Consider the following 25,934-nt stretch of genomic DNA (forward strand, 5'->3'; position numbering starts at 1 on the left):
CTCTTTCGGCTTGAAGTTCACTTTCACCGAAGACGCTGTTACTTTATCTGAAGCAGCACTGAAGTAATCATAAAGGTGAGACTAGATCCTCACTTGCAGAGAGCCTTTGCTTTAAAGGATATGTGAGGGTAGGCAAAAAACATGTGCCCCAGACCACCAACCAGATAAGTCTTTAGTCTTTAGATGTATTTACAGTACTTATATTCCATTGCAATTCCATGTTTTGCAATACTAATCACATGACTCCATTTTAGGATGAGCAACACAGACCAGTAAATGTGTGTCTTTGTCAATAAAATGTTAGTGGAAAAGGTGATCTGCTGAAATCACTCTATTTTCTGGCACAGTCTTACAAACCATGGAACAGTACCTCAGGACACAGCAGACAGGTGTAAATGTGAATGCAAGTATAATTACCTGTTGCCTTCCTCCACCACCTTCTATCAGAACAGCTGGTGTAGATTGACTCTTCTCTCTGCTATTGCTCTTTGGAAAGCCACACTGGGACTTGTAAAGGTTTACTTCAGTTGCTGGCTGCCACAGCATTTCATAAGATTTTCCTGTGGAGCAATGCAAGGTCAGAGACTAGTGCTATTGTGAGAATTAAAATCTACAGAGTTTCTCACACAAAGGTGGTTCTGGAAAAGAAATGTTTTATTCTCAATCAAAAAGAATAGGAAATCTTTCTCAGGCAGATTTTTTTTTTAGGCAGAAAAAAGATATCTAGCTAGTTAATTAAAATTACAAAAAATATTTTATAATTTTATAATTATAAAAATTAATAAAATAATTATTAAAATTATAAAAGAAAAAGTGTGTTGCTCTCTAAAATGTTTCTAAATTGCACTTTGTTTTTATTGATTTGAAAAGTAATATTTGCCAGCAACTTGTTAAAGGGCATTTTCAGACATGTTTCAGAGCAACTGCATGTTCCGAGCTTTCAAAGATCAAGACCAAGGAGCAATTCCCAATCTTATGAAACAATCTCAGCTACCTGCAGTATTACCTCTGTGGCTTCCCAGATTGTTGCATTTTTACACAAGCGCTTTATCAAGGGATGAAAGAGTCACTTTGTGTTTAAAAATAGTGTGAAAGAGAGAAGCTGGGCTAAAACTCAATTGGAACTCTTTCATGGAGGCTTCTTTTCTTGTTTATTTTAACGGAAGGAAAAGGATTTACAACAAGTTTTCCAGTACCCTCAAGGGGAGCTTTCAGCCTCCAGAAACCTGAAGCACTTCTGCATCCCAACTACCTCTAAATGAGGGCCATTAGATTTCCAAAAAGAGATTCTCTAGAATGGCTTTTGAGGAAGGCCAGAAATGTGACTCGTGTATTCAACAGGCTGGTCTAATGATCTGCATCCCAAGAATTTGGGTAAAAATGAATGGAAAATTTTCTGAAACTAGGAGAGGATTAAGGATACAGCTATTTAATTTCCTTTAAGTGCCCCAGACACTAAAATGACTTTAAAATTGTTCAGTGAAAAAGTAGTTGACTTGTTTTCCAGCGTAAATAATGTATTGAATGGATATGCTATGCATTAAAAATCATTATTGCAAAGACAGTTTACTTGGTATGGGTTTTGTACATTGAAATTAAATATTAATTGGAGTTTAATTGAACATTCAGGACATGACATAAACTTATGTGTGTGTGCACAATTCTGTACTTATTTATGTTCCATGCTATGCTGCCTCACCCCCACCGCCCCCACAAAATAAACACTCAATTTATTTCCAATGAAAAAAACATTAGTAATGTGCACTGATAAACATTTGTTGCCAGGCCTCTTGGAAGTAATGTGTGTCAATTACTCCATTAGCAGGGCACTGGCTGTGGCCTTTTCTCTTAACTCCTGCTCCAATCTGCCAAATAATGGACTGAATGGAATTTCCTGAAATGAACTTTGTCTGGCCATGACCAAACAACAGCTGGTCTCCCCTGGTGCTTCCACTGATGTGCCGTACAGGAATTTTTCGCAGTCTCAAATTGCATGCATCGCCACTCCAATCATGCTGTCTAGCTAAGACGTTTAGGGAAGAACTGAGATGAACCACACAGCCCAGAAGTCTTCCTGTTATGTTTTGGCCACATAGTACCAATAATGAGCAGTAAACAGTACAATTGTGTCATAAAAAGTCATTGTTTTGCTAGTTCCCTGCCAAGTGCCACCACTGACTGAGGCTCAATCCCAGGTAGAGAAAAGAGTTAGGTTGTTCACTGGGCTAGCAACTCACATTCAATAACTAAATACAATAATTGAAACTTCAGTAGACAGCAATGGTGCCGCCACTTTCAAGGGTATAACAACATTATTTACTGCCCTCTTGTTTGTGGAGTAGGATTCAAGCCTGTGTGTTGTACCCTACTTCTTCTACAGTACTGGGAGGGAGGCTAAGGACAGACATACCTGACAAAGTGTGACATTTTAGATGTCAGCCAGCAGCTTCAACACATACACATAAGACATAGGTTGCCTTACAGACGACTCAGGCTTTAGGCCAGCATTTATTTACCGCTGTTGCCTGCTGTTTGTAATCAAGTGTATTCTTAGATGTATCACCATAACAATCACAGCCAGCCTTCTGGGTGGTCATGACCCAGGGCCCTTCATGTCTTCTCCATCCTCTAACAGAAAATAGACACAAGATGTGATTGTGGCCCTGATGGAGTAGTGGAACACAAGTCTGAACCACTAGCCCATATAATATCACACTGCCATCACAAAAAAAGCATCCAGCAAAAACTGAAAATACATCAAAGCAAGAAGTGGCCATTCAAAAGCTACATCAGCTATCCAGATGTATATCTTAACAGTACATGGTTACAAACAGTCTCACTGCAAATGCAAAATTGTAGAGGCAGAAAATGTTGTTTTAGCTCCTCGGGGATAATTCAGCACCAGTCTCTTGACTGTTGTGGAGTAGCCTGAGGGCATTTAAGCAAATTACGTAAACAGAAACTATCATTTGCCTTTCCCGCCCAGCTGATAATTGCATAAGCAGGACTCAGGGCTAAGACTCAGGGCAGGACAGGGAAATAACCTCATTTTACACTACTCTGTAAATGAATTAATTACCATATGCAGAAAATGGGGACTTCCCTCTGTCCCTAACAGGCATTTTTATTCAAGTATTTTACTGCTGATGTAATCAGTATGCATACAGTTCTCAGTCTTCCTAGATACAGCGCTTTCATGACAGGAATTAAATAAAGATAAAATGTAACATAAGTTCATTTCTTGAACAACCTGATTGTATTCTACAGAATTGCATATCTTTATATATCATGGTAAAGTTGGTAGCATTGATTGGTATGTGTGATCAACACCCTAACATCGTATAAAATTTGTAACTTTCTAAGGCTGCATTTGTCACACACACCTTTGCAAAATTCATTATAATATGCAGCATAATATATTTATATTTCAACACATTTTTTCATCAGGGTCACTATGACATTGGGTTTTAAATAGTGTCACACAAATAGTTTGCTTCTTACTAACAATAGGGAACATTTCACCTGTGTATTTATTCCCTATAAAGCAGGAGATTAGAGATTAGAGAAGGATTTTTCCATATAAACTAATCCACAGAGGTCTGGTGGACACACTTCCTAGTGGTGACTCGAACAGACTGACAGTGAAGACTTTGGGTTTGGTAATTTGGTGTAAAGCATGCTTCCAAAGTACACTTACATTAGGTTGTCAAGCTGTCGTTCTCCACGAACGGTCAAGCCGTCCAAGACCATCTGGAGTGATGATGTGGTCCAATCACAATGTTCTTCCATAAGGCGTGGCCCCAGATGATTGGCTGAGGCCCCCTGGTGGTGGCTGTGCAACTACGATGATTTTGTTGATTTTGTTGCTAAGCATAACAAAGCTTATGAAGGTAGAATCGTGCCTTAAATACGAAGAAGCGCAGAGTAAGATTTGCGCTTGTAAACGGCGAACTGTAAAAGCGAAACACTAATCGCAATTGTAATTCACAATTTATGAAACCGCATTTTGGAGTTTGCGAGTGTAACTTCTGATCTGCAAAACTGCAAAAAAAACAAATTGCAATCGTAATTTTAATTTATAATCGTGTATGTAATCGTAATTTCATACTCGCAAAACTGTCTCTCGCCAGTCTGAGTGCCAAAAATCAAAGAAGTGCGACTCACGATTTGCAATTTACAACTTGCTGTCAAGAAACCGTAAACTGTGGGTGTTCTAAGACAATCATCCAGTAGGTGGCAGTGTACGCAATTGATTGGCCAGGAACCTTGCAAGCGTCATGCACTGTTATTCTGCTCAATGCAAGATAGAGGGAAGAGAAGCTCCACAGCGTAGATAGGCTATGATTATTTGCATTAGGAATCTGCTCATAAATGTTTGGATGAAAATGAGACATTTCGAAGTTGGAACTATGATGTAGAACAAAAAAGTATCTAGTGTCATTAGCCAATTTATACTTATTTATTTACTCAGTTCTCACAAAAAGAGATTCCACTTAAGTTTTCTTGGAGTCTTCTTGCTGTTCAAAATGAATAATGAAGTGAAAAGAAAACCAGAACCAATGCTTATAAAGCTACCACAAGGCAGACAGCTTTAACATAAACTTGTCTGTATGGAATACAAAGTCTACCCAATCACCATATAACGTACTGTTTATGTACAAAATGAGATATGAGAAATACAGATCACTGAAGGCGGTTCAGTTATTTTCTTGGGGAAAATGGGATAGCTAAAACAACAAGGCAAAATCTACTTTTGTGTCAAATTGGCTGATTTCTCTTTATTTGGAGAATCAGCCAATATCCCTTGTGTGTTTAGGCCAGTGCTATCCTGGACTGCCCATTATAAAATTTGGGAACAGTAGGCCATTTCAGTTGTGCAATTATAAATGTCCTTTTACCTTTTACTCATCATTGAATAGCATTCAAATAATATAATGTAGCACTTGCCTTTACTCTGTTATCTGCATTCTGAGAAACACTGCAAATAGATTTCCATTTAAATGCTGAGGGTATATGACGCTTGTAAGGTTCCTGGCCAATCAATCGAGTACACTGCCACCAACTGGATGCTTGTGTTAGAACATCCACAGCTTACGGCTGAAACTTGCTGAACTCACAGTAGTGCCTGACCTCAGTTCCATCAAAGTTCAAAGAGTTCAAAGTTCTTAAGATTATCAGGAAACACAGCTACCAAAAAAGAAGGTAGAAAAAGGGACAGTTTCTCCTCCTTATATTTGACATGCAGAGACATGTATGCAGACTGTATCCCAGTGTAACCTTACATCAAATTTCAGCAACTCCAGCATTCTTCGCTACTGAAATTCCCTTGCACCAGAGAGGAACCACAGCTCCCTCTAGTGAATGCTGAAACTCTTCAATAGAGAAAGATCTCTACAGTATAGGTCGTGATGTGCATATAGGCACATGAAAATCAATGGAATATATTCCTCTACAGTTTCTTAGCTTTTCAGTAGAGATCAGATATTCTATTCTAGCAAAATGTAATTACCACTCTTATTTACGTAGCTCATAATCAGGTGTGTTTTCTAACCTAACAACATTCCTGACCAATGCACAACAGCGTATGTTCAAAAGTCCAGTTTTTTAGACTATATGAACTGAGTGTCTGATGAGTCCATTATCTCCTTACTAAATGAACTTGTGGACACCCTCAGTGCCTTTCTGTGACCTTGACAAATGATTCAGTTGTACTATGTTATTTGCATTAGGGAGGTCCAAATAAGCCCTTTTATAAATGGTAAATTATGACTTCACTTGGAGTGTGTCATTTGAATTTGAATTTTATTATTGTACTGTGTTTACCTTATTATTGTGAATGTAGATTTTGTCACAACTATGTACGCGAAGATGCACAAACACAATCTGCATGAAGTGTCACCAAGAGGCAGCAACTGGACAAGAGATTTACATCTTATACAACAGAGCAAACAACTCTCACAAGTTGATAAATCACGCAGACCTCTGAAAACCTCTTCCCTCAGCTTAGTCATTAGTCATTCATTTGAATGGAAAAGCTGTCAGGTTTGCTATGAATATATAAATAATGATATGATTCATAAGGAGTAATAACACATTCTCCATAAATGTTAACATCACAATTCTGGGAATTCAGAAGTATTTGCACATTAGAAGTCACCCTGGATAAGAGCATTTGCTAAATGACAAAATGTACATGTAAATGTAGGAGAAAAAAGTGAACATATTAATCAAGTAAACAAAAGACGCTCAGGCAAAACAGCAGTTTCAGCATTTTACTCTTTTTAAAACATAACAATCTCTGGATAACATCTGCAGAGCATACTGGGTGCTTAATCAATGTAACCTGAGATAATAAGACTCCACTTTGGAGTGCTGCAGTTGTTCTTACAAACGAGAGGTTCTTGACTTCAAGCGTTGATTCCATTACCTTTTCTGCGGTTGACAACGACAAACGTAACAGAATAGTCAGGTGACAAATGATGACAGGAGTCTCGTCTGGGAGCCCAGCAAGGCAGACGCAAGGCTGACCCGTGCACACACCTTGTGCTAATAACCAACTTTCCAACAACTTGGGAAGTTTCGACACAGGGGAGACATATACAGACGTGAAAACCACTTTGCAAGGGGGAGGGCAGGCTGTTGAGCACTGAAAAAAAAAAAAAACAAAGACACTTTCCCTGTCTCAGCTTTGGAATCAAACAGATAAAAAGAGAGAGAGAGAGAGAGAGAGAGAGAGAGAGAGAGAGAGAGAGAGAGAGAAATAGAGAGAGAAATGACAAAACAGAGACATTCTGGTGACAATAACCAAAGACAGCTCAGTCTGCCAATTATTTGATCGTCAAAAGTCTCCATCCGACACTTGTGTACACCCAAATTATGTATGTATACCCTCTGCCCATATGGTTAAAATAAATGACATGTTGTTTGTGGCACCTTGCACTTTGTAACTGTATCAATTTCAGCAGAAGAACAATCCATGTGTCTGTCACAACTCTGAAGTTATGGTAAGCTGAAAAGGTAGTTCGAAAAATCTCGATTTACCAAAACAGGCAAGTAGGAATCCTACTGGCACAATACACTGAACATGAAGTCTTTTAACTGTGAGACCAACAAAATATGTTTTCCAGGGCAAATTAATTCAAATACACCAGTCATACAAACAAATTTCATTTTAAATGGAAAAAGACTAAATTACATTAATGCATATGTTTAAATGTGCTACCAAATGCTTATAGGTAAACTTTAAACCTGTACATAAACATCAACAAAGAACAGAATAAGCACAAACAGAAATTAAAAGGAGGGGAAAAAAAACAAAGACAAAGAAAACAAAAAAACTGAAATCACACAACTGAATAATAAGAAAACAATATCTAAAAACAGGAGTTCTCGTTTTTGGTATAGATTGCACAGCAGAATGTTAGCGGAATTGGTTGTGTGTAGCCCTTTATTAGTAACTACAACAGTAGGCTTCTGTTGTACAGTGTTGGCAGTAGCTACCTATACTGCTTTTCATAGGCTCTAACAAGATGCAAGAGCAGTCAATGCATTTCTCATTTACTGTCTGGTATCATTCCTTTAAAACAAGCTTCTCTGGAGTTTCGATTTACATCCAACACAACTAACCCATTTTTTTTTTAACGGTATACAAGTGCACAGGTTTGCAAAGTGCAAATGTAAAGATAAATGTACTTTTTCTCCCCACTCTAATTTTCATCATTAGGGATGCAGTGTATGCAGTGTATGACAAACCAACACCAGCCATCCCATTGTTATATTATAATTATATATATATATATATATATATATATATATATATATATATATATATATATATATATAAAAATATTCAAGCAATGGTTTCAACCAGGTCTGAAGCTGGGTAGGACAGAAACGGGGGGGGGGGGGGGGGGGTTATTGGGGGCGTGGGGTGGAGACACATGAGAGTGAACAGTTCTCTGACGTGTTTGCTATTGGAGCTGTGCGTTTTGAGATACCCAGGCTCTTCAGACAGAAACAATCCTGAAGGAGGAGGGGAAGAGGTGGCGGGGGAAGGGGAGGCCCCACAGGCACGGCGAGCCTCTCGTGGCTAGGGGATGGGTGGGGGGGGGGGATCCACAGCCGCCGTGGCTTCCTGAGGCGAGCAGGGAGGATGAGGGGGCTTTTAGTGGACGACCAGCGCACCAGCCGCATAGCTCACAGAGCTGTCCTGCCAGTTCCTGCACTGGCTCGACTGCGCATAGTTCAGGAAAGAGAAGTTCATGTCCAGGCCCACCTTCTTCAGCTCAGCCACAGCCTGCAATTGGACACACACACAGGGTCCAACAATCACAACAGTCACCACTTTCACCTTCATGGACAGCAAGCACCACTACTTCCTCATACATGTTGCCTAAATGTGAACAATCTAACATGAGTCACGTGACTCATTCTTTAGTAGTCTTTGGTATGCCTGGGGTACTTTTGCCACTGATACTTTAATGACCTTACATTATCCTACAGATGGGGCTCATTGTTTATGTCACACCACAAGGAACACTGGGATCAGTGAGAAAATGACCACAGTCATTTAACACTGCCCGTGGGGGATGCTGAAAACAAATGCCATTGATAGGACACCTACAAATGATAAAGTGAAGTTTCAAGTGAAATTTTGAAGGACACCGGTTTTCATTCTAATAATCAGTCAAAAGCCATGTAACAGCTCTGGCAGCCAAAGCTAGAGCGTGTGTGACTAAAATTACCCATGAAACATCTCTCTTCCTCAGGAATGAGTTCATTCCTGAAGTACACGGCACTTAATCACCATCTGACAGTGTATCAAATGTGCTGCCGTTACCTTAGTTGATGAAAGTGCACATTATCATGCAAATCTATTCCCATTAATTAATGTTGCTTTTTCCTTGTGAGTCATTCTTTCAATTTCTTCCTGTCTGCAGAGACAGTAATTAAAATGCCAGATGTATCTCTGTGGATAATACTTACGTTTAACAGCACTCCGATGGGGTGACGTCCACAGATCGTGTTGTGGTATTTCTTCAAATAGTTGCTAAAGGATATAGGGTCTAACTGTTCTATAATGCCCATGCCCTTGAAGGCAAAGAAGAAGAAACGAAAATAAATAATTAATTAACTGCACATAAACATTCAGAGTACCTTTTTACTGACACAAACATTATAACAACATGCAAACCCAACCAGCAACAGACAACTATTACTGCTAGATAATGTTGATCATGCCTAACAAAAGGGTTCATTACAAATGTACATACAAAACCCATATTTATTATAATCATGCACGTACGTAGCTGCTAAAATCGGATAGACAGCTTACCCTTCGCAGAACGCTAATGGACATTAATGCGGTGCATATGATATATTTACAACCCTGTGACAAATATACAATAAGACTACTGCACAGCATAATAATAGATCAAGTGTGCTGGACAAAGCAGTCAATATAAAATAGTTATCATTAAAAGTGAACCAATTACCTAGCAAATTACTCAACCAAAGCAAAAAAAAAAATCATGGAAAGTGACAGATCTTGTAAATATCAGAGTGACAGTTCAGTCTGACTGATGACCACAAAGTTCAGTATGACGACACGCTATACTATGTTGAGGTTTCATATAGAGGATACAACACAGGAGTATAGGCCATACAAATCTGCTAGTCAATGCTTGCTGTGATCCCAATTTAGACCACATGTCTGATTTTCAGCACAGATATTCTGTCCAAGACATACCAAACCCCAGTGACTGAACTGCCATAATTACACTAGTCTGGCCATGGGCATGTTAATGGAGGCAGCTTGCCATTTTATCGAGGTGCTCGATGGATCTGTAGATCTCCCCTTGGGATTCATCGTAGTATGTGTAGCGGAACCGTTGCCCTTCAGGAAAGGAAAAAAAAAAAGAGAGATTACAAAGGAAATAAATTCACATCACATGAAGCCCCACTTCCACATGATAGATAGTCATTCCCAAGGCCTGGATTAGCACAACAGCAGTTCACCTTCAGATGTAATTGTATCCACACATGCTAAATATTTCATATCATGAAACTTGACAGGATCGTTACAATGTAATTCTTGTAATTCTGATGGACAAAACCACAGGCTTTCAACACCATAAGCATAAACATGGTTCAGCAGATTTGGTTGGTCTCAGCAGCAAATACCATTCTTGTATAATAACAAAACCTTTCAATCCTCATGCAATGTGTTTGTCTCTTTACTTCGACCACCATATTAAAGCAAGTGTTACTTTTTAACCATTCGTGACAGAACAACTATGGAGGATAACATGTCAAAGTACAATAAATAGAGGCACTATCATATGGTAATCAATTAAATAATAGTCTCCCTAGTTTCTAGTCTTTAAGGTATTTAGTGATAGATACCAACAGCACTTCAGAGCACTCTGATTTCTTTCGCTTCACTGCATGCATTATTACAATATGTAACTTACAACAAGTGCTCTTGGGAGTTTTATTGCCAAATTTCTTTTTTTTTTGTGGGAATGGTCAAGCCATCATACTCACCCCAATGACAGAAATCTGATGAAATCACAAAGAGGTTAGAGGGGTCAGCCAGGTATTTACTGAGGAGCTTCCCATATTCCTGCTCTTTTGATTCGCTCAAAGCGCCCACTAACACGGGGACTATGGCGAAGTCGTCTTTATGGCTGCGAAGAGATAATGGGACAGGAGACCAAACAGGAATACAGATGAGCGGACCTGCTTGGAGAACCAGCCCGTTGAGCGTGCACTCTTTTAATGAGGAGAAAAGCTCGCGACTGCTCCTGTTGTAGCCGCTGGCATCATTAATCGCCACGCATCCATCACTGGGGCCAATTAATCAAACCTCTGCACATCGTGAACACTCAGATCTAACGTCATCATGGATTAATAAGAGACTGGGAAATCTTGGTCAATGGCAGCTTGGCTTTTCGAATGCTAAGGATACACGGATGCTTCCAATGTCCAGAGCTGCTGGGGAGCCATGTTCATTGCCCAGAAAAAGGAGATGTACAGCTAAGGCATAACTCATACTGATCCTGTGAAGTTATAGCAACTCCGTTGTGTCACTGCTGCGGCAATGTGATGCTGTGAAAATGTCTTGGAAAACCTGACAGATGAAAAGGGAAGCAGAATGGGAAATGTAACCCTCCCTCAAATTCCACAATACCTGTAGGATTCACAAAGGTGTTTGGCTCTACCTCTGGCAGCACTCCTTGCACTGTAAAATTCATTCCCAACATGACCCGTTCTGGAATAAAACTTTGATTCTCATAAATGAATTCCGTTTGCACTGCGACTGGCCATCAAAAATATAGTACAGGGGAGCGAATCATTTTCAATCTTTAATTCAGAGCTGAATTTCAAGTATAACTGATATGACACAATCCTCCTTCAGCCCTCGTGAGAAAAAGATTTTGCCGCAGGTTTACGTATGCTTTGGCTGAGAGGCTTAATTTTGTTCTTGAAATGACAGAAGGAAACCTGAAAATAAAATGCAAAGGTCTTTCTAGACAGGACCTGGGAGAGGTGGTGTAGCGAAGGGAAAGAGCAGTCACCCCTGCTCTTTGGCGTCGCGGTCAAAGTCGCACGGTTGGTACCCTGTAGACCCGGGTTCAAGGCCGGGTGGGGTGACTGCTCTCGCCCTTCGCTACAGGTGGCTACCACTGGAAACTGCATTTAAAAAAAGGACTTTTTGATTTTGATGAATGCGAATGGTTATTTGTGCGTCGAAAAAAAAAAAATCACTAAACCGCGAGCTGAAAGCACTGCAACACCGCTCTGCCTGACACCACGTCATTCACAAAAGATGAGTGGTTTGCAGTAAAGCCAGAGTTCACTGACAGGGACAGCAGCAGGAGAACAACCTCCTCCCGCCTCGCCACCTCCTCTCACCTCTCCATGGCTTTTGCAGTGTATGGCAGGTGCATCTCGATGCTGTGCTCATCCTCGTCCGTTTGCAGGCTCATCCGCTCAAACATCCCGGTTTTCCACAGGTCGGCGTAAACTGCGGTCAGCAAAAGCAGAAAGCGCACTCCCATGAGACGCAGTTATGTCAAAAATCACATACTGTGTGAATTCTTTTTGGGAAAAAAAAAACAATATGCAGATGGTCACGTGTTACTGTGAAGCACCACTAACATTTCTGTGGTAAAACGGTTCATTTTTTATCAGGGCTCCAATGTTACTCTCTCCACATGAACGAGTTTGTGGGCCCAATGCTGTGCTTCAAACACAACGTGTATAAAGCTCTTGGTAAAATCATTCTGGATGAAATGGTTGAGCTGCAGAGTGGCTGCTGCTTAGAATCCTTACCCTTCTGGTCAATCCTCAGGTCGTACAGTGGCGTTCTGTAGATCTCCGCTGTGGAGAGAGCGCAGCGGGACAGGGGGACGTGGTGCGAGGGGCCGAGGATGAACACTCTCCGACTGTGGGGCGAGAGCAGGTGGTCAAACCGGTCACACACAACCCTGCACCGTTCACTCCTGTCTGGGAGACCTGGCCTATGCTCTGGGCCGGAGTGTGATTCTCCTGTGAGGTGGTGCTGGTAGACGGGACACAATGCAGTTTATATGAAACTGAAACTTGGCTATTTGGAACTAAATTCTGCACTGCAATTACAAGCTCAAATGGCTTTCTTCTTTAAACAAAGACGTTCGGATAGCTCCCGTATACAATTGTGCTCATAATCCACATGGCATTCAGTATCTCACAGTCTCTGTCCTGGCTTATCAAATCCTGACGAGGAAAGCTTTTCTCTGCTTGGAATTAAACTCGCTTACCATGCTCTCTCACTCTCTCACATGCTCTCACTTTGGGACTCTGTCCCATTTTGACTGAGGCACAGATAACTCCCGCTGTAAACATCATACTCTGCTCCTACAATAATTACATATATAAAAGATAAGCTATCAGCATTTCAAATAGGGAATGAGCTTCAATATTTTGGGAGTCTGAGTCTTTGCTACCTGGGGAATGTAGATAGCTTATCAGCCAGCAATGCTACTGTTACCACAGCCCGCTAAAGGCAGCCTAAGGACTTCCTCATGAGCACCAGTTTAAAGCAGATGTTATGGAAATCCACTAATATTTACACTGTATGGATACACCCATATAATCATCTGTGTCTTATCAACCCATCCAGATGTTTTAAAGATTGGAGGGCTTGCACAGTGCCTGCCCTGAACTTATGGACATGAACAAGCAGCAAATTGTTGGAGATAAACATTCACTTCACTACAACATTGTGCAAAGAAAATGATATTTTTCAAGTACTCATTAACCTTGGAAGCTAAAATGGGCCTCTATATTTATAACAGGGCATGGAAAGACATGTAAAAATCCATTCAGCATTTCAAAAGAAGAGCCTTTCCATCATCTCGCAACACTGAAGTCACCTTTTGTTCCAGTCTAGATTGAACTGTTAATGCATTAATGGAGACAGATGTGATGAAGAACTCACGTGACAGTAGGATCCACCTGTTTGTAAGCGTATGCAGCACAAGACCCACAATAGGTATACCCAGCATGTCTGCAAAACAGCAGCAACTTGTATTAAAAACTGACATATGTGATAAACCACAAAAGAAAGAACAACCTAATATGGAAAAGCACACGGTATCTTGCATCAGACATAGGAAACTGACAATTATAAATCAGGTTTGTTCATGTTTTAGTGAAATTTTAAATTACGAAATAAGACTAATCTTTGTATTTACACAAATCATGTAGTACTCAGCATTGGCAAAGCACTCGCTACCTTAAAAGCCTCTTATTATGTTATGAAAAAACTATTTTTCAATTTGGGAACAAACGTTTTTAAATGTAAACTGTTTACAATTAGCAAGTTTTGCCACCTTCTTTGACCACAGATAGTGCTCAGATAAATCACCTTGAAGCGCTACATTAGTACCATCTTCCATTCTGAAATCATTCCATTTTTGAGGGTTGGCTATTCTTCAACTCAAAGTAGCATCATGGATGTGACCCTGGTCTAAGAAAGGATGATGTTATGCCTTACGGTGCAATAATGGCTCTGGCAGGCTTTATTGCAGATTGCACTTGAGACAGCCAGCCTTCTAATTGTGCATTCAGCTGGGATCCTGAAGAGGGAACAAGGGAAACCATTAAACACAGAGAACATATGAATTTTAAAGTACAGCAGGGCAAAGGCTGCCTACATTACCATTTTCTAGAATCCTGCTGCTATGCTGTGGGGTGAGCACAGCACCTACAATACATATAAAAAGCTGTACACGCATTTCAGAACTCCACTGTGTTACATCTACAGGCCAATGGCACCTGTCATCACACAAATGCTTTCCTGCAGCCGGCTGCCTGTCTCATCATACTGTACTCGCATTATTCAGTTTGCGCCTTCTCTCCCTCTTAAACCTCAAAAACATGACTGGCCTGGTCTTTTTTTCCCCCCAAATTCCACCATTTAGAAAAACAGGTGTCTGTCCGTTTGCTTGAAAGTGACCTTTTGTCAAAGGCTGTTCATCTGGGGCAGGTGATCTGCCAGTCTCCTCTCCCTGGAGGGACCCAGCAGCCTGACTGCAGACAAACGCCACTCCTCCTCCCCTTCACCACCACAGGGAGAATCTCCAAGCAACAGCTTGGCTGGCTGGCCCTGGATATCCTCATTTCATGACACACTCGTGTGAAATCCAATTTACACTCAGCGCAGATGACAACCTGCACTTCGGAAACTGACAGTAGTAGAGGAGGAACAGTGAATGACTCAGTTACGTGTGGACTGTGGGACTTCGACCGTGGTACCGATGTCACCATTTTACACCATTCATTTTAACGCATTACCAATGCCAGGCTATCTCATTAACGGTGTTTTTCTGCCATGTGATGCGCTTGCGGCCTCAACTCATTCATCTTCTCACAATCTCATCCTCTCACAGTCGCACGACGACACCAGCGCATGCAGCCTAAGCAAAGACTCGGAAAGCATTTAAGTAGTACGACACCCACAGAAGGAGAAACCAGGACATACTCTCATTCAGTTTCCGAGTGCAAATAAAGCACCAAAACTACAGACAAGGCAGCTGTGGTCTGACACAGCCTCTGTGGACAGACTGTTTTCAGTCATATTCACTGGACACCCGACCTCTGCATGTGTACTTCTAGGCATAATGCATCTTTCCCATGGTGCCTCATCATTCATAACTTAACCAACAGATACCTTGCACTCCTCAAGGTCCAAATCACTGGCAAGAAGCAGCAAGAATGTAGTCATTAAAAAAAAAAAAAAAAAAAAAGAGCAGAGGCTTGATACCAGACAGCCCTGCATGTGGTACCTGTGCTATCCATTGAGAACAACCATGGCAGCTGGAAAATTCCATGCTGCTAGCAGACATCACCAGCTGAGAGTTGGGCACTAAGCTCATTGATCCCTATGAATAAAAGTCCTCAAACTAGACTACTGACAGCCTGAGAGGTAACACTTGCTTGGTGGGGGTGGCATTCTAATATGCAGGATTTCCTGCGTTGTTAAGGTAAAATACCCACCTAAAACACTCAGTATTTGTGCTTACATTTAAATTCTGTATTACATTATGGGACCAGATATCAATTCCACATATACACAGAGTGTTGCACAGACGTGCATTGATATATATACTCCCAGCAATGTCATAATGAGTGTTGTTCTAAAGTAGATGGAACAGTATACAATTGCATAAACAGAAAACACTTTTAAAACTCATTTTCAATTGACAAAAATTGGGTTACATTCTAATGCTCTGTCCAAACGAACCTCATTGGGATATGTTGGGATATGGCTGTACAGCTATACTGACTGGGATTTCAGTGTAAAGCTACCATTGTCCCCGACTTCTGTGTTCAACCATTTTCAAAAACGATCCTGCAACGACCCCCTTCGCCCCTCCCCCGTTCACTTATAGCAAACATACATCTTATGTTGGGCAGGGAGGGACCTTCTCAGCTTCGGCTTCATCAACAACCTACCATTTCTGTAATGAATTCACTGCACTTTTTGTGGGGGGCATGATACAGGATTTACATACTTCTTATATCATTTGGACACGGATAATTTCTTACTTACAGCCTGACTACTTTGTTGCGTACTACTCTGTCTTGTTTATATTATTACCTAACTTATTCTGGCTGTTTGACAACTGACCAGGCAGTCCTTTGTTCTAGGCTTTGCAGAGAGCCTCAACTCTCTGGCCGACACCCGAGTTCTGTCTTCGCCTGAATAGAGACTCCAAACGGCTGCCCGTGCCAGGTCCTTTATCTCTAACGTCAGCTACAGTGGACACTACAGGAGTTATTAGCTAGAAAACAATCAAACTGAGAATTTTGTTGCAAATGTCTATCCAGCCGGCAAGATGAAGAGCTAACTCGCACATGCTAACATTTACTGGAATTCAATCGTCATAAGCGTAAACACTTAGACGTGCAGCTCACTAACAATAGCTGAATATCTATCCAGCGAAAAGGCTTATTCCTATTCTAGCACTGCCAGAGAAGCACACAAACATTTCTTTTAATTTTAGCTCCTTAGTCTCTGGCCGGCTAAGAAACCAAAGCGCTGAATCAGCTCAATAATACGGCTTTAGCTACAAGTCATTAGCTAGCTTTGTTTGATACATAAGATGTATAATGTTATCAAAGAAACGAAATTTTAATTTGCAAGATTATTAGCTAAATACTCCAATTTTGAAACAGCAATTCAGCAGCCCTGTACGTTACTTTTGCTCAAGTTAGCTACCCGGAAACCGAGCTAGTTAGCAGACAACTAGTAACAATCGTGCACTAGCTAGCTAACTCGCTCTCAAAACAGCACGGCTAGCTTGCTTGAAAGCGACCGTTATGGTTCCAGTTTGCTAACTAGCTAGTTAATTAGCCAGTCTGCCAGCAGTAAAGACAGCAGAAGGAAGCGGCCCACATACTGAAAACAACAAAAACAAACATTTGTGAAACATGGGTTCTAAAATATGTCGCCAGGAACTACTAGAAACCTAGCTATAGTTACGATGTCAAAAGTTTTGATTTGAAGTCCGTTTACACGTGTGAATAGTATTTGTCAAAACAGTTTCCTAAAACAATGTTAAATCTGTAAACCACGGCCTGTCCCTTTCCCTTTAAAATCCTCTTGTGATGATAAACCCCCAGCTGATTGCTGCCCCCACCCCCACCGTACAGTAGCTACATTGTGCCCGGACCATGGCTCTTGCCTTGGAAACCCAATCTTTTCCCCGCTGTCCCCGGTTCTACCTGAGGCGGTGTACCAGCTGCCGGCGTGACTTGCTTCTCTGCACACCACTCGGTTCGACATCTTAGTGCCAAATCCGCCTATCTTGGTCAGTTAACACCTTGTCAGAAAAGAAGCAATGAGACGAAAAGAAGAAAAATACAAGCAGCTACCACCGATACAACTAGAAGTGGGGTGTACCACCTAACGCTAGCTGGAAAACGAGAAATATATAGTGTGCTATTCAGAAAGCGAGCTCGCTATCCGGCCAACTAACGTAAATTTGTTAGGGTATCTAACTAATGTTTGGAAACTACAGTGAAATAAACAGAAATGAAATCCTCGAAGCTGAGTAATCGAGCAAGATTGAATCTGGAGAGTGGGTAAGAACAAAAGCCCAAACGAGTTTATCCATGTACTGCTGGAAGCGTACTGCTCACCGGTAGTGGTTTGACATTACTCGTCTGCCGTGCCATGGTAGTGACAGGTACCTCTCATTGGTCGAGAATCTGTCGGAATGTTTCTATTCGTTACAAACTAGAGGCAGGTGAGAAACGTGGTCTAGGGAGGCTCAGTAACATACGTAAGGGTAAGTGGATTGGCTAACAGCAGACGCTGTGGGAGTTTTGGTTTGTTGGGAAAGAGATGTGGGTGTGGCTGACAACTAGGCAGGAATAATGAACAGGCAGAGCTAAGATAGGTTGATTCTATCACTATGCAAAGTGAGATTAGGCCAGTAGTTGCCCGACAAATACCATAGGCTAATATGACCATGGCGACAATAGGTTTAACCAGAAAACCCTAGGGGCTATCGCATACAAACACAATGCTGAAATAGACAAAAAGTAGGAAGTATTTGTACAGAAACCTTAGCATTATTCAAAAGAAGAAAAATAAGAAAATGTTCAAATCATTATTCGAAACATTTAGCTGGAAAGTCACCAACAATTAATAACTTCTACTTCTAATAATAATGAATGATTATATTGAACTGTATGCCGTTATCATGAGTGAGAACTACCAATGTCACATGCCCAGATATATTAGGAACATTATGAAAACACGCTGTCATTAGGTGTCTAGTGTTTTAACACGTGTTCAAGTGCCCCGAATTGTATTACTATTCAAAATGCTTGGATAATGTCCATCAGTAATCCAATCATCGATTCCCCTGATGGAAGTAGGATAAACGCAATATCAAGTCATTCTAATCGACTAAACGTGGTTCCTAACGGATCCATTTTCACATTGCCTTTTGTGGAAACGGATTGATACTGTCCTAGTTAGTTTTGCACATCATTTATGATCGTTTACACATAGCCCCATCATACGCTATTTATGGTGGATAACGATGTCTATTTATTCCCATTAATTGGACATTACTTTGGTCCGTAGTTATTAACCCTAGTCTAACCCAGTTACTGTTTGGGATTTATTTCCCCAGTCCCCTAGGAAAAGAAAATTGACCGGTCAGGTGACATTTCCATTGCCCGTGTCACGTGGTTTCCTTCTTGGTCAGCTGATACAGATTCTTTCTCAGTGCCTCCGAGAAACGCGGCTGTAGGAACCACCGACGGAGCTATCTAACCAGCAGCACGGTGGAATAAAATCGAAATACCTACCTACCTCTACCCTGTCCTCGTTGATGTCAAACTGTGGGAAATAAAGGTAGTTGTATACTTTTCATATTATCGTAAGTAGTACTGTCGTACTTAGCATCGTAGTGTAGCCTTAGTTATGTCTACAGTAACATGAACTGTTGTTAGCTAGCCTGCTACCGACTTCAACGTCAGCTGGCATCTCGCTGTTGTAGCGTATCCTGTGAAACACCATAAGTAGCTAGCTGTCTGGCAAACTTTGAACATCGACACATTAGTTACCATGGCAGCCAGTTGCCGTTACCTATCACAGATGTTATTATTTGCCAGGTTGATTTGTACGTGTAAAGTGACTGACGTTAGCAAATTGGATGATGTGGTGATTTCTTCACGGCTTTCACGGTCACATGACTACCTTTATTTGCAACACTCTGAACTTCTAAGGTGTCGCCTTCGTGAACATTCCATTAATGAATACTTCAGACAGTGAAGAAGACTCCTACAATGAGAGGACAGCTTTGGTGCCATCAGAGAGCCCGACATTGCCACCTTATAGCCAGGACCCTGAGGTTCTTAGGCAAGTGGACACAGAGACCATAAGGGTAGGTGCTACTTGGTGATGTGCGCTATGGTCAGGAGTGTCACTGTGTGTCATAGGGGGGCCATCTGTATATTTTTTTTTTCACTGTCCTCATTTGTCACCTTAGCGTCGACCAGCTGCTGACCCAGGCATGTCTTCAAGGCCAGACCAGGGATTGGTGGAGAGGGAGTCCACAGGGGAGAGTGAGGATGAGGAACTCACTCTCAAGTATGGGGCCAAGCATGTCATCATGCTGTTTGTCCCTGTTACGCTGTGCATGGTGGTCGTCGTGGCAACCATCAAGTCAGTCAGCTTCTACACGGAGAAGAATGGCCAGCAGCTGTATGTAGCTCTTCATTCAGTGCTTTTTATATTCTTGGGCACAATGATCCCCTTGTCTTTGCTGTCACTGTGCAGTATTCTTACACAACAGTTCAGTTGTCAGCATGGTTTGTCTCTGTCACCCTGTGGTTATTTTATGTAGGCCATATAATCTGAGTACATCACTGAACTGGCTAACTGGCTTTGTATTACAGTGGCACTGTGTATCAGATGACTTGCTATTGTATTCATTGGGTTTTGATATAATAGAAGTAATAGATCTGTGCTGTGGTGTTTGCAGGATATATACTCCTTTCACAGAGGACACAACATCAGTGGGACAGCGACTGCTCAATTCAGTTTTAAACACCATCATCATGATCAGTGTCATTGTTGTGATGACTATATTCCTTGTGCTTCTTTACAAGTATCGTTGTTACAAGGTGGGTGCCCGTTCAGTAAGTCTGATGTGTATTCCCTGTTTGATTATGAGTATTGTGTTTTACTGAGCTGATGTAAGGTAGCTTCTGATCTGAAGCTAGCTTTCATTATTGTAGTGAATGTAGTGTTCCACTCACAGTTCAAGTGGTCCAATCAAAAGCTGTCAAGGATGGGGTTGTAGTGAGAGAGATTCAAGCAGCGCCTGACAGCACTAGTAGTCTGCAGTGCAGAGTGAAATCTTTGTATTCATTAATGAAAGACACAGAAGCTGTTCATCACCAATTTACTGAACAGAGAGAAGGTGGTTTGTTACCAGGGCGAGAGGATGAGAACTCATGTCAGTTATATGTCAGTGTGTAGCAAGGCATTGCATGGCAACAGCTGCAGTATTGAAATTGTTACAGACAGACAGACAAATAGACAGAGAGAGAACCTTTTAGCCAGTGTTAATCCATCAGTTGACTCTGAGAGGAGACACGGCTTTTGTGTGTGGATGATCATATGCTCAGAACTTGCCTGGACAAGCAGAGGACAGAGTGGTGGTGAGGAAACTTTAAAATGCGCAGCACAGGCATGGCTTCATCGGGAATTGGCAGTGGTTAGCAGTATGTCTCCCACACATATTCATGCTGTAGAGGACAGGACAACACAAACAAGACATTGTTTGCCTCAGTACCACCAGAGAACAGAAAGAGATGTACAAGACACTCTATCTGTAGTCTCTGCTGTATATTCAAAAATGCAAAATGAGTTGTTTGATATGGAGTAGGACATCTTTTTTGAGAACGTTGCCATTAGTGGTTCATGTATTTAATAAAATTGTCACAGCCTGTGAAAGTAATCACTTTTTGAACGTGTACTAACCTTGGCATTGCAACAATTGTTTTCTTTTTGCTGCAGTTCATTCACGGATGGCTGATTCTCTCCTCCCTGATGTTACTCTTCTGGTTTAGCTTCATGTACCTGGGGTCAGTTCCTCCACTGTCATTATAACATCATTATCAATAATGTATCACAATGACTAGGAGAGTCCATTTCAAACCAATAGCTGATTCATTCAGGAGATCTGGCTTGACAGATCTTCCAATACGGGAATTTACGATTCAAGATTTTCGGAATTTAATTTTTTAAACTACCGTATAGATTTTCATTTTTTAAAATTTCTTAAGACATGCAAGTACAACTGGAGGGTATTGAAAATAGGAAGTAAGCCAAAGTGTGGTCAGAACGTGTTGCAGTAGGTGGATCTTTCAGCCATATTTTGCTTCCACATCTAAGGCCTTGATGTTATGCATAGTGCACGCTGCGGTTGGGCACTGAAGAGCCTTTAAAGATGGTTGAGGTCTCCTCTCTCTCTGTCACCCCAACCCTACAGTGAGGTGTTTAAGACCTACAATGTGGCAATGGACTACCCCACATTGGTGATGATCATCTGGAACTTTGGGGCAGTGGGCATGATCTGTATCCACTGGAAGGGTCCCTTGCAGCTTCAGCAGGCCTACTTGATTGTCATCAGTGCCCTCATGGCCCTGGTCTTCATCAAGTACCTGCCTGAATGGTCAGCTTGGGTCATCCTGGGGGCCATCTCTGTGTATGGTAGGAGCCCCATGAGAATGCTTTAATCTTTAGGTTATGGCCTGTTATGTACTATTTTCCACTAACACTTTAAATTAAAAGCTCAAATGTGTCCCCCAGTGATGTGTTGTGGTTGAACCCTCCCAGGTGTGGGTCTGTTTTCTGGCTTGATTAGCCTGTGGTGTTTTGCAACCCAATCAATCCACACCTAGAATTGTCTTTTCTCTGAATTCCTTGGTGAAGAAAGTCTTGAAACAGTGTTGGTTGTTGCAGACTTGATTGCAGTGCTGTGCCCTAAAGGACCTCTGAGGATGTTGGTGGAGACAGCCCAAGAGCGCAACGAGCCCATCTTCCCTGCTCTCATATACTCCTGTACGTGTTGACGAAAGGGAGAGTAGCAATTGCGGGGAAAATGTGAAATTAGGCCCTCCAGTATTTCCAGTGTAATTGGTGTTTTGTCTTGTTGCTTTCCATTTTGAAAAGGTGGTATCAAGGGCAATATAAATTTGACGAAGGAGGAAGTGCTTGTATCATGGATAAAATCATGTATTTTAGGAGCTATACCTCAGATTTTTTTATTCATTGTTAAATTCCACTTTTACCATGCTCCTGAGGAAATTTGATCACGCGTACGCTTTTGTAAAAGTCATTTGGTAAACAATGGCAGCCAAAGCCTGCGGACAAAACTGTCTGTTAAACTGTATACAGAAAAACATTCTATGTAGACATAGCTACTTTCTTCTTTGTGAGATTTCAATTCATAATACAACTGGGCAATCTTGCTAAAGTAACAATGGGATATTTAGTCAGTGGTTTCACTAGCACATTGGCAGTCAGCCAGCCTTGTTCTGTTGTTGACTGAGCTCTGATCCTTTTACATTGGTTTTGCTATGTGTTTGTCACTAAAGTGCTAGAAAGTAAGGATGAATCCAGATTATACTGTTTTGTGTAATTTCATCTTTTGTGTATAATATTGAATTGACAAAGGGTAGGAGTAAAAGTTTGTGTGTGTAAGCAATGAACCTGAGATGAAAAACTGAACTAAGGCCAGTGCCTTTGGAGTGTTGAGCTCATAGTCTAGCATTGTTGACCTTTTACCCTGTAGCTGCCATGGTCTGGATGGTGGGAATGGCCAAAATACCAACAGCTGCTGAACCCATTGACCGTGATACAGGTCAGTGCATCCTATTATGCAAGCTAACTTGAGGATAAAAAGCACCTCCACCCCTATCACAGATTAGTACTGTGAACTTTACATTATGTATTTACAGAGTAGATGCTCTTGTTCAGGGAAGATTACATGTCCTTCAGTTCAACCACAGTATGTTTTACTCGCATTTGACTTCACTAGTCAACTAGTTTCACTTTCATTTAATTCTGAGTTGGTATGAATCCCTTGTGCTTTTTAGCGATCTGGCTTCTTTCCGCTCGATTTGTAATTCACAAGCCTCCCACTCCCTCCCCATGTGCCACAGATGAAGAGGGACACCAGAGTGATCACAGTGACCTCGAGAGAAACCAGGAGGAGCCAGAGTGCCAGACATTGTCAGGGAGGGATCGAGCATATGCGCCGGGGGACGAGCAAGAGGAGGATAGTGAGTGCTTCTCACACTGCCACTAAAGGAAACTGACACCACCGCTGTTGACCCTACTCAGTGGTATTATTAGTGAAAGTATTAGTACGGATAGGGATGCACCTTAGCTTAGACACCACACTTCCACAATACCACACCTCATGCACTGGGGGGCAGGGTGGAGCTTGCCTCCTGGGAAAATAGATAAAAGGGGCAGTGGTGTCAAAGGGGAAGGGGGTGGAGCCCCGAGGAGAAGCTGAGACAAAGTGCTCGCGGGAAGAACTTCTTAGATGTTTGACCCGTTTTTTTTTTTTTATTTTGTCACATTGATTAAAACTATCGTCTAAACGAACTTAGCCCATTTTAATAAAAATCTGAATGAACCACAACAAAGAGGTGAGGGTTGGCCTATTCTGCTGTCACCCCAAGGAGCAGGCCCGGTGTTGGCCCGGGTGGAGGTAAGCTCACCTTTTCCCTCAGTGCTACACCCTCAACATTATATTCATACACTGAGGTCCAAGTTAAATCACACATTAGCTTAGATTACAACTGAAGCTCAGGCAGGGTAATTACCAGGGTAATTATCCCCTACCAATGTAGTGCAGGTTATTAAGAGCATATGTAGGCTCGTGTATTTTCTGTCCTTGGGTCTCGGGTTGGAACAGTATGAAAAAAACAAGTCTCTTCCCTGCCATACTGGGGGCTTACTGTTATTGGTAGCTTTGGACTGTACAGCACTCTCATTACAATAGTTTGAGTCGCATTTCATTAGATTAGCTTTTCATACTAATTACAAATTCATCGATTGCTGCTCAGGTTCTGACAAAGAACTGTACATCGGGGACTGTACTGTGAAATGTTTTAATCAGACTTCTACAGATTTCTCATGAGCCTGCTGTAGTTTCAATAGCGGAATGGCCACTGTGTGTCTTCTGTAGGAGGAGTAAAACTGGGCCTGGGGGACTTCATCTTCTACAGTGTTCTGGTAGGGAAAGCTGCAGCCACAGGTGGAGACTGGAACACAACCCTGGCTTGCTTTGTGGCCATTCTCATAGTGAGTGACTAATGGGCAAACTGTGCCACATCTCTACATTTTCATTACACCAACTGTGCACAGAGACACACAGATAATGAATGTGCATGCATTCAACACTTTTTCTCCACAAGCAGAATGTAAGACGTTGGGTTAAATTTTAATGACACCTTTATTCGCTGAGCTTGTGTCGTAGTTGGAATGAGACACAAACACTCGTCCCTACTTTGTTTGCTGAAGTTATTGTAATTTCTTCTTTTACAGGGACTTTGTCTCACTCTCCTTCTGCTGGCAATCTTCAAAAAGGCCCTGCCTGCCCTCCCCATCTCTATTACATTTGGCCTCATCTTCTATTTCTCCACTGACAACTTGGTCCGTCCCTTCATGGACAGCCTAGCTGCTCACCAGTTCTATATTTGACGCCTGCCAAGGGGAGGAGAGTCACGGGTGGACATAATGCAACCCATGGGCTCCAGGTCTGCAGTGGTCCATCTCCACTATGTGCCATTATTTTTTTTTTCCAAAGGGGAAGAAAAGACAACCTACAGTGTATTATTTAGAGCTTTGAATCGATGTAGTCCTTTCTTTAATTCATGCATGTGACGGTTTAAGTGGGGAATCCCACCCGCCCCCTCCCCTCCCCTCCAATGAAAAGGCACTTCCACCAGTATCGGAAATACATTGTGATCAAGAATTAATTGAATGCCTTGGAATGTAGTTACATTCTGTTTGTTTTAATGCCAATTTTTAAAATGTACTTTTTAACTGCATCTTTTGTCTTGGTTGATTAAGGTAGAAGGTTGTGCATTTGTTAAGGGGTAGGTGTTAGAAGGGTTGTGTGGAGAGACTTTGTCTGCCTATATTCCCATTCCTTCTTTTCCAACAAGAAACTGAGCTTTGGATTAGGTTATGATTTCTTTTCTCTGTTGAATGGCCATTACAGCGAAGAGTTGCACCAAAAAAGATCTGCCAAGCACCAACAATGCATGGTGGTTAGAACTGAACACCTGTGATTAACTGATAACAGTTTGAAGCAATTTTGAAAGCTCTGGTAATACTGACCTGCTGGTTAAATTATGGCATTAAAAACTCTGAAAGAAATTTGTATTGAAAAATATATTTTATAGACTTTAATAAAGGTGTAATATTTAAATTTATTTTGTATCTGAAGGTATTCTTGTTACAGTTGAAGTGAATTGTCCCTACAGTGGGTTCATTGTCATGTACTGTTTAAATGTAATGTGCTACAATAAAATACGTTCCTCAAGCAAATAAATATTGGCACCTTCAGTGGTTCTTTTAGAACATGCCATTGTGTATAGTTTTTTGTTTATAGTCTGTGTATGCATTATGTTAGAACTACTGTGCTATTGGTTTTAGTGATGCAGAAATGTAGGCAAGCTTTAAGTGAAATGCTCTTTCAAATTGCACAAATGCTGAAAAATAGGACTGAACCTCCCAGTTTTCACAAAATTTCATTCACGTGAACCTATCTAATCAGACATCTATTAGCCATCAATATTAAATGTGCCTTGTTTGTAAAAAAAAGACAAACTGTGAG

General features: G+C 41.4%; 2 protein-coding genes across 3 annotated transcripts; one reads left to right on the forward strand and one right to left on the reverse strand.

The window, feature by feature from the left end:
* Positions 1 to 7,912: 7,912 nt before the first annotated feature.
* On the reverse strand, positions 7,913 to 17,667 carry LOC118782960 (protein MEMO1-like). Its single transcript, XM_036536601.1, has 9 exons — positions 17,275 to 17,667; positions 14,042 to 14,123; positions 13,484 to 13,552; positions 12,337 to 12,449; positions 11,917 to 12,028; positions 10,546 to 10,688; positions 9,819 to 9,895; positions 8,986 to 9,090; positions 7,913 to 8,296 (listed from the first exon to the last, which is right to left on the reverse strand). The coding sequence occupies exons 1-9, from the start codon at positions 17,333 to 17,335 to the stop codon at positions 8,165 to 8,167; spliced, it is 894 nt and encodes a 297-aa protein (XP_036392494.1). The 5' UTR covers positions 17,336 to 17,667; the 3' UTR covers positions 7,913 to 8,164.
* Positions 17,668 to 18,802: 1,135 nt separating this feature from the next.
* psen2 (presenilin 2) lies at positions 18,803 to 25,881 on the forward strand. Of its 2 annotated transcripts, none has more exons than XM_036548044.1 (11): positions 18,803 to 18,919; positions 19,294 to 19,451; positions 19,557 to 19,771; positions 20,052 to 20,193; positions 21,092 to 21,159; positions 21,567 to 21,787; positions 22,040 to 22,138; positions 22,872 to 22,940; positions 23,242 to 23,361; positions 24,279 to 24,394; positions 24,638 to 25,881. In XM_036548044.1, exons 2-11 carry the CDS (start codon positions 19,320 to 19,322, stop codon positions 24,791 to 24,793), a joined length of 1,338 nt encoding a protein of 445 aa, XP_036403937.1. In that variant the 5' UTR covers positions 18,803 to 18,919; positions 19,294 to 19,319; the 3' UTR covers positions 24,794 to 25,881. The 2 variants fall into 2 exon arrangements, with proteins under 2 accessions (XP_036403937.1, XP_036403945.1); XM_036548052.1 differs by having other exon boundaries at positions 19,333 to 19,451.
* The last annotated feature ends 53 nt before the right edge of the window (positions 25,882 to 25,934 follow it).

Source organism: Megalops cyprinoides, chromosome 1, assembly GCF_013368585.1.
Source record: "Megalops cyprinoides isolate fMegCyp1 chromosome 1, fMegCyp1.pri, whole genome shotgun sequence".
Classification (NCBI taxonomy): domain Eukaryota; kingdom Metazoa; phylum Chordata; class Actinopteri; order Elopiformes; family Megalopidae; genus Megalops; species Megalops cyprinoides.

What these genes read in the sequence shown, in the direction of transcription:
- LOC118782960 (XM_036536601.1), bottom strand. Translation starts at nt 17,335, where the DNA reads ATGTCGAACCGAGTGGTGTGCAGAGAAGCAAGTCACGCCGGCAGCTGG. An exon ending in GCCAGAGCCATTATTGCACC is followed by an intron (nt 13,553 to 14,041) that starts GTAAGGCATAAC and finishes GCTGTTTTGCAG; the next exon opens with ACATGCTGGGTATACCTATT. An exon ending in CCATCGGAGTGCTGTTAAAC is followed by an intron (nt 8,297 to 8,985) that starts GTAAGTATTATC and finishes GTCCAATTGCAG; the next exon opens with GCTGTGGCTGAGCTGAAGAA.
- psen2 (XM_036548044.1), top strand. Translation starts at nt 19,320, where the DNA reads ATGAATACTTCAGACAGTGAAGAAGACTCCTACAATGAGAGGACAGCT. An exon ending in ACAAGTATCGTTGTTACAAG is followed by an intron (nt 20,194 to 21,091) that starts GTGGGTGCCCGT and finishes TTTTTGCTGCAG; the next exon opens with TTCATTCACGGATGGCTGAT. An exon ending in GCTTTGTGGCCATTCTCATA is followed by an intron (nt 24,395 to 24,637) that starts GTGAGTGACTAA and finishes CTTCTTTTACAG; the next exon opens with GGACTTTGTCTCACTCTCCT.